General features: G+C 47.7%; 1 protein-coding gene across 3 annotated transcripts in view; it reads left to right on the forward strand.

Annotated features, from left to right (window-relative positions):
- The first annotated feature begins 2021 nt into the window (after positions 1-2021).
- Positions 2022-12311, forward strand: part of ARID3B (AT-rich interaction domain 3B) — a 57396-nt gene continuing 47106 nt past the window's right edge. The window contains exons 1-2 of one of the 3 annotated variants that reach the window (XM_083460506.1): positions 2022-2441; positions 8510-9168. In XM_083460506.1, coding sequence (XP_083316632.1) covers positions 8590-9168 — 579 coding nt within the window. In that variant the 5' untranslated portion in view covers positions 2022-2441; positions 8510-8589. Of the gene's footprint in view, positions 2442-2575; positions 2597-8509; positions 9169-12311 lie in introns of those variants that run through there. The other 2 variants (XR_014516008.1, XM_083460507.1) reach the window with 2 other exon arrangements.

Below are 12311 nucleotides of genomic sequence, written 5' to 3' on the forward strand. Positions count from 1 at the left end.
ATGAATATGATCTCTGGCTCCCATCATTCCTGATTACTGGGCAAGGTGGCAGCAGCTGGAGGAAGTACCAACCTTTAGGGGGGTAACCCAGAATATAAAGCTCCATGTGAGTCAATAGTCGGCATCATTGAGCAGTTTATTTATTAAAGATTGCATTTATTCATCTCAAACGTCATAATCCATCCAATTCAAACCCACCTTGCGATATCTGTTTATTAGCTGGATTTAATCTGCCTTTTAACAAGTGCCCCCAAAGTACTTAAACAGACAAATTCTTATAAACCGCCATACATTCTTTGCCTTACTAGAACACCGTTTTCTAAAAAAGGGTGAAGTCTGCTGTGCAAACTGGTGAAATGGATGAAAATAAATACCTGGGAGAATAGGTGCAAGGAGAGAGCCCCAGAATTTGGGTTCCACAACAGAAAGGCCCTGTCTCTAATAGCCACGGGGCACATTTTATTTATTTCATTTAAAAAGCAGAGACATCACCTTGCCAACAAAGGTCCGTATAGTTAAAGCTATGGTTTTCCCAGTAGTGATGTATGGAAGTGAGAGCTGGACCATAAAGAAGGCAGATCGCCAAAGAATTGATGGTTTTTGAATTATGGTGCTGGAGGAGACTCTTGAGAGTCCCATGGACTGCAAGATCAAACTTATCAATTCTGAAGGAAATCAGCCCTGAGTGGTCACTGGAAGGACAGATCCTGAAGCTGAGGCTCCAATACTTTGGGCACCTCATGAGAAGAGAAGACTCCCTGGAAAAGACCCTGATGTTGGGAAAGATTGAAGGCACAAGGAGAAGGGGACGACAGAGGACGAGATGGTTGGACAGTGCTCTCAAAGCTACCAGCATGAGTTTGACCAAACTGCGGGAGGCAGTGGAAGACAGGAGTGCCTGGCGTGCTCTGGTCCAGGGGGTCACGAAGAGTCGGACACGACTAAATGACTAAACAACAACAACAACAGTATTAATAAAAAAATTCCTTCCAGTAGCACCTTAAAGACCAACTAAGTTAGTTCTTGGTATGAGCTTTCGTGTGCATGCACACTTCTTCAGATACACTGTATATCTGAAGAAGTGTGCATGCACACGAAAGCTCATACCAAGAACTAACTTAGTTGGTCTTTAAGGTGCTACTGGAAGGAATTTTTTTATTTTGACTATGGCAGACCAACACGGCTACCTATCAACAACAGTATTGTGATTCCTGCATTTCAGGGTATTGGAATACTAGATGATCTGCGGGAGTCCTACAGTCAGAGATCTTCAGGGTCAATATTCCAACCCCCTGCAATGCAGGAATCAGCTGGACAACATGCTGGCTGCAAACACCGAACCGGCTGATCCTAGCTGCCCTCCGTGCCGGGCCTTTTAGCATCGCATATCTTTCTCTCCCTCTTGGGGATCGAACCCACAGCCTTCCAAGTGCGAGTTTCAGGCGCTCTGCCTCCAGGTCATGGCCGCCCACGAAAGGGGGCGCCATAATCTGAGCGAAGAGCTACTGGCGCGCGTGCGCACTACCTCTGAGGAGCGGCTATCAACGCTGCTGCGCCACGAGCTGTTCATATTTCCCGGAACGGACTCATCCTGACGCCCATTGGCTGTTGATTATGGAGTTCCGCCCGTCCTCTCCTTGGCCCCGCCCTTCTCCCTCCTCGGCTCGCTTCTTATCGGTTGCTATGGTGATTTCGCAAAAAGAGGCGCCTGCCCCGCACTCTCAGTCTCTATGGTTGAGTCCTCGGTGGGGATCTTTCCCACTTTTTCTTTTTAGTGCCACCTACATTTTCCTTTCCCCTCACTTTTTCCTGTGGAAACAGAGAATAATTACACAAAAAAACCCTCAGGCGGAGTTAATAAATAGCGAACATTTTACACATTTTAGTCCAAACTTTCGGTCGGAAGCGTCCCGTCTATGGCCGCAGACGGTGTCACTCTAGCTGCCGTCTCTATGGCGGGAGAGGCATGGAGATGGCAAGGGCCGGAGTGTATCGGAGAGCGAGCCATAGAGAAACGGAACAGAGCGTCGTCTCCGGAGTCGAGTGACGCGCCTCTCGAGCCGTTCCGTTTGCAGGGACTGGAATAAGCTCCACTTAGCCTAACGGGCCTCCCATCCTCCCTTTCCCCCCTATTATCTTGTTATTCATTTAATAATTTAAATAATCGTCTCTCCTCCCCAACCCGGAAGTGGTTGCTCGCCACCCGAGTCCCCGTTTGTGACGCTACTTCCGGTGCTCTGTCAAACAGGTCCCCCGCATCGCCTGTGTCCTCCGCTTCCGGTCCGGCCGAGGGAGGGAGGGAGGGACCACGGGACGGGGCGGGGGTGTTTGGGGGCGCGGCTGAGGCGGCGGCTGCTGCTGCTGCGCGCGAGACCCCGCCGGAGCGGGCGGTTGCCTGCCTGCCTCCTGGGCTGCCTGGCTGTTGTGGTCGCCGCGCTGAGGTAAAGAGGCGGCCTGTCGGCGGGGGCGGGAGTGAGGGGAGTCGCGGGGCTGCGGGAGTTGGCGCGGCGGGCGGCGGCCGCTCGTGAGGCGCGGAGTTGGCTCCGGGGAGCGTCTTGGCGCTGCCTCCGCCCGGCGAGAAGGGTCTTCCTCGCGAGTAAGCCGGCGGCCCTTCCTCCCTCAGGTTCGGGCTGCAGAGCAGCTGCTGGTGGCTCCGGGCGCGCGTCGACCTGGCGGTCTCGGCGGGGCTTCTCTCAGGACCGTGGCGGGGCCCTTGGGCGCCCCCGGGGAACGGGGCTCGCCCGCAGCCTCAGGCCGCGCGCTTCGGCGGGGCAGGAGCTGCACCCTCCGCCACGCGTTATCTTCCGACCCTGACTGAGAGGAATCCCATGCTGCTGCGCGGTCTTACTCTCGAGGAAGGGCCGCGGGGCGCCTTTGGGCTGCTCCACCTCCCACTGACTTGAAGAGTCGTTCCTATCGGGAGCCGCTTTTGAGGAGGGATAAGAAAGTTCTCTATAGTCTGTGTGAAAAACAGCTAAGTTAAAAGAGATCCTGCACACGATTCTAGTAGCCCCCTATTTATTACAGTGGGACTTATTTTCTCTGAGAGGGTTTGTTTGTGTCTGTTTGTGTGGAAAGCATAGAATTTCGTAGTGAACTTCAGAGGGTGTAAGTAATGCCTTTTCTGGGAAGGGAAGTATACAAACTTTCACCATTGCCACAGTTTGAAGTTGAAGTATTCTGGATGCTTAGTTGTGTTTTCTGCTTCAGTTGAAATACACCATGTCCTGAATCTGCTGCCACCAATTCAGTTCCACTTGGGATCTAGTGTCAAGGGGGTGAGAGAACTGTTTTTAGTTGTGGCCGTAATTTTATAGACCTATAACATTATAAAGCTTCTGTGATTAGAAGCTAATTTAGGTGCAGCACAGAGAAGTCTATGGAGAAGTGACTGTTGAATGCTCTGGTTGTGCCAATACAAACCATTAATTCATCAGATGTGGGTACAGCTGACTATAGGAGAGAAGGTATGGAAAAGGTTAAGAATAACAGGGCTTTTTCTACCGGAACACCTAAAACCAGAGCAGCCCAGTTATGTGTACATCCAATCCCATTGTAGCTCAATTTCCAGCAAGCAGCAGTGACTCTTACCTCCACATATATTTTTTCAGGTGTGGTTTTACCCAGTTCTCTCCCCCCCCCCCCGAAAAATAGGGGCTGGTACTCACCAAGAAGTTGTTGCAGTAAGTGTCAGTTTTTAACAAGAAAAGGTGCCTGTACTCACCATGAAGTTGTTACAGCAAGTGCAACGCTTTTTAACAAAAGAGAGAGATAGTGGGTGGGGTGTGCGCACACGCTGGTACTGCACACCTTTGAGTACCCCCTGACAAAAGCTCTGGTTTTACCAAGTTCGTTAGTACTGTTTTGGCTGTGAGCTGCTGTTTTTGAACATACACATTTGTAGATAATGTATACTGTTAGTGAATTTTCTTATTTTTATTCATCATTAGTAGTCAACTTGATTACATGTTACATGAAGAAGGGGATGTGAGTGATGGAAACAAGTACACACATATATGATAAAGGACTCCTGACTATTAGGTCCAGTGTGGCCGACTCTGGGGTTGCGGTGCTCATCTCGCTTTATTGGCCGAGGGAGCCGGCGTACAGTTTCCGGGTCATGTGGCCAGCATGACTAAGACGCTTCTGGCGAACCAGAGCAGCGCACGGAAACGCCGTTTACCTTCCCGCTGGAGCGTTACCTATTTATCTACTTGCACTTTGATGTGCTTTCAAACTGCTAGGTTGGCAGGAGCAGGGACCAAGCAACCGGAGCTCACCCCATCACGGGGATTCGAACCGCCAACATTCTGATCGGCAAGTCCTAGGCTCTGTGGTTTAACCCACAGCGCCACCCGCATCCCCACATATATGATACTAGAGTATTAATTGGAATGGGCAGTGATGTTGGGTGTGTTTTTCTCAGAACGTTGTGCAGAGGGTTTTTTAAAGTATATTGGGGAATGTATCTTGATCTTTAGGGTCTTGCATGGTATACACTGAAGAAGTGGCGGTACGGCGTCAGCAGGCTTTTCTTTCTCCTTTAAGGCTGCAATCTGAAGTACCTCTATCAGGATGCAGGACTTGGTGGGGCTTACTCTGCACATAAGCATGGTTAAAGTCAGTGCATAGATACTGTTCAAACATTGAAATGCAGATGCAACTGGATGTCCACAAATGGACACCACAAATCCAACCTGTATTTGCTGGGGACAGGGATATTTCAATGAAACAAAGGGTATGGCAAGCACATGCAATCTGAAATTGATTGTGCACATTGAAAATTGGGGGAAGCACTCTCAGGACTGAACTGCTATGATAGGGATTTGATGGTTGCCTGAATACTTAAGGTGTGGCTGCCCTTGCTCAGGTCCCTTTCTTTAGCAATGGAGGCTGGTAGGGTTTTGCATTCATGCCTAATTGTAGCCTTCGGCAAGGATGCATCCGTCTTGCTGGAACCTGCCAAGTAGAGTTGTTCTGGACCTGGGTGAGACCTGCAGGAACCAGAGAGAGAGCACAGCAAATGTTCCCACACCTGAAGTGTTTACTGGACCCAGCAAGAGAATGCCAGGTCATGAATTATAGTATTGGACCTGTAGCACATGTTCCCTGTCTGTTCTTTTGTGGATCTTCACCTGTGGCACTGTAGACAACATACAGTAATGTCCTTAAATCATGTTCCAAGAAAAGTAGAGATTTTATAGATGTCACAGCTCTTTTATCCAAAATCCATAGTTGTCCTTGCAGTTTATAAACAGTATGTAAACAGTATGTCAAGTACTAGTTCAGGCATTACAAGATTGCTTGTGGCATTCTAATCTAACTGAAAGCATGGGGTTGGGATTGATGGGATGATTGCACTATGAGCTCTTGAGCATTTCTCCCTGACTTATAGCTAAGGGATTAGTTTGATTTTGATTTACTGTAGCTCAGCAGAACATTTGAGACGCACACTGGAAATTCTTGGTCTTCTTTTGGTTGTTTGGTGTTCTCCAAAATGAGATATGGGCTTGTTCTACTTGTTCTTGAAACTGCATACTTAGTCTTAGCAAAATAACCTCTTTCATTTAGAGAGAAGTTATTTTGCTAAATGTCAGAATACAATCTTAAGAGGCAAAGAAAAAGAAGCAAGTTTATTTTAAAGTTTCAGTAGATGGGCGGGGGGAGGAAAGGGTCAACACTTTGTTCAGTTGCTATTTGCATTTTGCCGCCTTGTATATTGAAATTCTGTTTCCTGGCTATCCCTCTTGCCTTGTAAAAATGATGTGTACAAAATTCACACAGGGAGGTGAATTTTTTTCATAAAGTGCCATCATTGCATATGGCACTTTTGGCAGGTTGTTCCTCTTATACTTTCTAATGTAAAATTTGATATGGGGAAGAAAATTGAAGTATTGCAGAAAATGGGAGCATAATACATTTAGTTCAACTATGTGTATCAGGCACAGCTACAGTAGGGGACAAGGAAAGGGGCTTCATGTCTACCTTATGTTTACCTTTGTAGAGAAGGGATCTCACCAGGACCACTATTACATTTAAAACCTGCAATCGCTAGCTTAGTTCTGGATCAGGAGGTAACTTTCCTTGAGGAGAGTTGATCACATAATTACCAATTGCAAGTTTTCTTGGTGTATCTTGTGAACCATTTGATATTCACAGGTTGCTATGGTGCTGTATTTTCCTGCATCCAAAACTGTGAGGCAGGTCTTACTATTATTGGGGCAGTTGCTAAGGGAGGGTGGAACTCTTTCTTGGCACCCTGTTGTTGCTGCCCTGTTGATTGATAGTGCTGAGGCTTTTCTCTCGCCTCTTCTTCCCCCCCCCCCATCCCTTTTCACACACATTTTGCTTCCCAAGTTGTATGAATGAGGGGCCTGTTGCTGCAACAGTTTTGCAACTGGAGACAGAGTCCAAATGAGTATATAATTGTGTGAATACAAAAGTAGTGAAATCCCTAGCATGTACAGTTGTTGTTGTTGTTTAGTCGTTTAGTCATGTCCGACTCTTCGTGACCCCATGGACCAGAGCACGCCAGGCACTCCTGTCTTCCACTGCCTCCCACAGTTTGGTCAAACTTATGCTGGTAGCTTCGAGAACGCTGTCCCACCATCTCGTCCTCTGCCGTCCCCTTCTCCTTGTGCCCTCCATCTTTCCCAACATCAGGGTCTTTTCTAGGGAGTCTTCTCTTCTTGTGAGGTGGCCAAAATACTGGAGCCTCAGCTTCAGGATCTGTCCTTCCAGTGAGCACTCAGGGTTGATTTCCTTCAGAATGGATAGGTTTGATCTTCTTGCAGTCCATGGGACTCTCAAGAGTCTCCTCCAGCACCATAACTCAAAAGCATCAATTCTTCGGCCATCAGCCGCCTTTATGGTCCAGCTCTCACTTCCATAGCATGTACAGTAGTCACGTAAACAATAAGTAAAGGTAAAGGGACCCCTGACCATTAGGTCCAGTCGTGACCGACTCTGGGGTTGCGGCGCTCATCTCGCTTTATTGGCCGAGGGAGCCGGCGTACGGCTTCCGGGTCATGTGGCCAGCATGATGAAGCCGCTTCTGGCGAACCAGAGCAGCGCACGGAAACGCCGTTTACCTTCCCACCGGAGGGGTACCTATTTATCTACTTGCACTTTGACATGCTTTCGAACTGCTAGGTTGGCAGGAGCAGGGACCGAGCAACGGGAGCTCACCCCGTCGCGGGGATTCGAACCACCGACCTTCTGACTGGCAAGTCCTAGGCTCTGTGGTTTAACCCACAGCGCCACCCGCGTCCCACGTAAACAATAAGCTGCTGAAAAAAATGAAACTGGCCCTATTCAGAGTGTGCAGATTGGGCACACAAACTCTTGTGTCTGATGCCTTATCACCTTAAGGATGTTTCCACATCTTTGATCTAATCAAAACTGATGCAAAGGTAGTTTCTTGTTTAAAAACATAATAAGAGCTCTTCTGGATCAGGCCAGTGGCTCATGTAGTCCAGCATCCTGCTCTCACAATCGCCAACCAGAAGTCTATAGGAAGTCTGTAAGCAGGACCTGAACTCAATAGCACTCTCCCCTCTGTTGGCTTCTAGCAAATGGAATTCAGACGTATCTATGACATTTTATCCCATCCTCCCACCAAGGAGCTCAGAGCGTGTTCTTCCCACCTTTCCATTTTATCCTAAACTGGTGAGATTGGTTAGGTTGCAAAATAGTGACTGGTCCAGTGTCACCAAGGGAACTCTGTGGCTCAGTGTGGGATTGTACCCAAGCAAGCCTCCTCACTTCTGGGCCCATACTCCAAACTCTGCACCACGCTGGCTTTGGCTAGCCTGGTCTGATGCACTGACAAAACTGGAGGCTGGAGAAAAGGAACAGAGAGAGTTAAAACAGCCCCTGTTAGCCCCTCGTTGAGTCTAAAAGGCTCCTGCCTGGGTTTTGACTGCCAATGCATACAAACAAAGCTCCAGATTTTCTTATGTTCCTTAAATACTATTGACTGATCAGATCAGTCCATAGTAAAATAGCAGGCAAAGGAAAAAGTTTATTTTGTATGCAAATAAGCTTCTGAATAAAGAGTCATCTGGGGCACTTGATTCAGGATAGGACTCTTGAGTACTTAAATAGGTCTCAGTGCTGCTTTTTACTACTTGAATTGGATTTTGTTTGCTTTTAATTGTGCAAAATGTAAGTATTTTGGGCTCATTGTGGAGAGATGACAAGATGTATGGATTTAATAAAAAATAGGCTAAAATCTAACACTCAAATATCTCGTAAATTTGACAAGATGGGAGGATGTTCCTTTTGCACAGATCATGAAGCTGCTTCAGAGGCTACACTTCATTAGGGAGAGGAGCTGTAAATGAAAAGGTGCCAAATATGCAGTGAAATCTGGGACTGAATGGCATGGTTTCTCATTCAGGGGGCGGGGGAATATGAGCTTTGCATTTTTTCTTCTTGTCCTGGTGGGAGGACTCCTGGTGGGAGGACAGCGGCAAGTAGCTTACACAGGTCAATATTTGTTTTTCAGATTCCACTGCTCTCCAAAGGCTTTGGCTGGAGTCTTCTCCAGCAGAACTCTCACCTTATCGCAGCCATGTTAACAGCAGGATGAAACTGGAGGCTGTGGTGGAGCAGCTGCAAAAGCAGAAGCAGCAGCAACAGCAAGCAGCCCCTCTGCAGATGGATTCCAGGGAGAGGCAACAGAGGCAGATGAGGGAAACCCAGCTGCATTATGCCCAGCAGCTGACGGTGCAGCAAGCTGCTCTCGGTGCCACATCTGGAAAGGCTCCAGGTGGCCCCCTCCTTGGTCCTTCCGCCCGAGTCCCACCTGTGCTTGGGGCTGCCCAGACGTTTGATCAGAGCAGTATGAACTCGGAGGAGGAGGAGGAAGAAGAAGAAGAGGAGGAGGAAGAGGAGGGAGGAGAAGAAGATTTGGAAGATGGTGACCTTGAGGATGATGCGCCAAGAACTGGGAAAGAGTCATGTTCCGCTTTGAAGTATTTTCATGCTTCCAAAGTTGCCCCCCACAACCAAAGAGTGGCTTCTTCCTCTAATCCTCTGCCTATTCTAGGGGGGCAGCGGGGACAGCAGGGAAAGGATGAGCAGGGTAATGAGTCGGCCAACCCTCCATATTGTGGTTCATCATCTGGAAGGCAGGCCTGGAGGCTGGATGAGCAGCTCAAGCAGGTCAGTAATAGTGGCTGTTACCCCTGCCACCCGGGTTGACTGTTGGTGGTCCTGGAAGCAGGCACTTCCCTTGAGGGATTCCATTGGCGCAGCCTTTGCCAACCGGGTGCCCTGCAGATGTTTTGGACTGCAATTTCCATCAGCTGGTCAGGGCTGATGGGAGTGGTAGTCTAAAAGCATCTGCAGGTAGTAGGTTGGCAGAAAGCTGTGTTAGAGCTTGCCAAATGACTGTCTTGGGCAGATCAAGTATCAATCAATTAAATCTTTATTACGGTCATAGACCAGCATAAGGGCAGATCAAGTAGTTTACCTGCCTATAAAATAATAGGAAAGACTGCAGCACTGTGGTGAAGGCTATTGCAGTCCAATCCCTTGAGAAATGTCAGTTCTGAAAAGCGGGAAAGGTAAATCATAGAATTGTAGAGTTGGAAGGGACTCCTGACGGTTCCTCTAGTCCAACCCTCTGCAATGCAGGAATCTCAGCTAAAGCATCCAGGACACATGACCCTCCAACCTATGTTTAAAAACCTCCACCTTTCATGGGAGTCTGTCAAACTGCTCTTGCTGTCAGAAAGTTCTTCCTGACGTTTAGTTGGAATCTCCTTTCTTGAATCCATTGGTTTAGGTCCTTGCCCTCCAGAGCAGGAGAAAACAAGCCTGCCCCATCTGCCATGTGACAGCCCCCTAGCCATTTGAAGATGGCCACCATATCTCCTCTCAGTCTCCTCCCTCCCAGGCCAAGCCCATCCACCTCCCTCAACCATTCCTCACAAGACCCTTTCTCATCCTGGTCACCCTCCTCTGCATACATTGCAGCTTCTCAATATCCTTCTTAAATTGTGCACCAAAACTGGATACAGTATTTCAGATGTGGTCTGACCAAGGCAGAATAGAGTGGTACTATAATTTCCCATTAACCTAGACATTATACTTCAATTGATGAAGCCTAGAATATCATTAGCATTTTTTGCTGCTGCATCACATTGTTGACTCGTGTTAAGCTTATGGTCTACGAAGACCCTTAGATCCTTTTCACATCTACTTCTAGCAGGTGTCCCCCGACTTATATTTGTGCAGCTGGTACCTGTGGGCTATCAAGTAGCCCCTTTGTAGCTTTTTTCAAAAACAGAAGGGAAGCCTTTTGCTTTTTGCAGCTCCTGCCTGCCCCTGTGGGCCCAGGAAGGGAAGGTGAAGGGCATGGCAGGAATGTGGCGAACCCTCTGAGCACACCCTGGGAAGTCTCCCCTGCTCCCTTAACAGTTTCCGTTTGCATCTAATGCTGGCAGCTTTGGTATTGTTGGCTGGAGAGTAATGGGCACTCTATACTGCTACGTGTGACTCTTCTGTGGTCAAAGAGCTTTTCGGGTGTTGCAATTCAAATCATGCAGCGTGATGCAACTGGCAGAAGTTCAGCCAGCCTGCTGAGTCAATTGTAAATTGGTCTCTAGGTGTTCATGTACCATCTTGCATGGGGGTTGACTGACCTTTAGTTGCACATCCTCTTTGCTTGTTGCTGAGGAGTGATTACTCTAAATGGTTCTAGAGAATTAGCACGTTGGTATTTTACAGCAAGTACAAAAGACGCGGGTGGCGCTGTGGGTTAAACCACAGAGCCTAGGACTTGCCGATCAGAAGGTCGGCGGTTCGAATCCCCGCAACAGGGTGAGCTCCCGTTTCTCAGTCCCTGCTCCTGCCAACCTAGCAGTTCGAAAGCACATTAAAGTGCAAGTAGATAAATAGGTACCACTCCAGTGGGAAGGTAAACGGTGTTTCCGTGCACTGCTCCGGTTCTCCAGAAGTGGACCCGGAAGCTGTACGCCGGCTCCCTCGGCCAATAAAGCGAGATGAGTGCCACAACCTCGAAGTCGGTCACGACTGGACCTAATGGTCAGGGATCCCTTTACCTTTATCTTGCAAAAGAAAAAAGGAAAAAATCCTGTGGTACCTTAAAGTTGAGCAGTTTTGCAGTAGCATCAGTGTTTGTGAAGTATAGTCTATTTCTTGCTCCTGATGAAATGTCATCCTCAGGTGAGAGAGACAGATGACAGAAGTGTGTGTGTGTGTGTGTGTGTGTGTGTGTGTGTGTGTGTACGTGTGTACACACACACACACACAGAGGGAGAGAGATCTGTGTACCCATATGGGAAGAAAACACAATAAAGGTCATAGCATGCAATAGGTTCAGCTTCTGCCATTTCTGTGCATGGATGAAATGTATACAGATTAGTCCCATGACCATTCACAACAGCAGTAACTGGTGTTGCAGTGAGCACATTTGCCAAAGGAGCAGGGGGAGTGTCAGTCAGGTGGTGGCAAGCCATCTGGCAAATGATCATTGGCCCTCCTCAGATAAACCGCACAGCTCAATTGAGCTTTTGTTGTATAGAAATCCTACTGGACAAGTACCCTCTGCCATATCACAACCTGCTCGATATAAGCCGACCCTGACAGAGGTGTGCAATCTGTGTCATTGTAAATAGTGTGATGTGAATTCTGTCACTATTCTGTCATGCTATGTGAAGATGCTGTGCTGACTGTTCAATGTGAGCAGTCCCTAAATAATTCCAGAAATTCCTGGCCTTTAATGTTATAAATAGCCAATGGTGAAGGGGGTGCTGGGTGCCAGCGGTTTGCATTCCTATTTGTTTACTTAGAACAATAGAATTGTAGAGTTGGAAGAGACCCCGAGGGTAATCTAGTACAACCCCCTGCAATGCAGGAATCTCAATACGGGGTTCCCCATCCAATTTGAAACCATACTGGACCCTGCTTAGCTTTGTAAATGGGCTAGCAGTTTTATTGCTGCACCACTAGGTGTTTGTGTGTTTGTTTGTTTGTTTGTTTGTTTGCTTTATTTTGGGATTTTTATTCTGGCATTTTACTTTACAGAGTTTTCCTATCTAGTTAAAAACAATACATACCTTTAAAATAAAAACATTCTAAACAATAAAATAGCAGATATCAGGCAAACTGAAAACTAGGGAGAGTGTCACATTAGTAACAAACAAAAATGAAAAGGTCTTCAGCCTACATTGGATGGTCCAGAGAGGGGGCTAAGCAAATTTAACAGAATCGTTGAATTGTAGAGTTGGATGGGGTCCTCAGGGGTCATCTAGTCCAACTCTCTGCAATGTGGGAATTAC

Source organism: Podarcis liolepis, assembly GCF_965112155.1.
Source record: "Podarcis liolepis genome assembly, chromosome: 9".
NCBI classification, from domain to species: domain Eukaryota; kingdom Metazoa; phylum Chordata; class Lepidosauria; order Squamata; family Lacertidae; genus Podarcis; species Podarcis liolepis.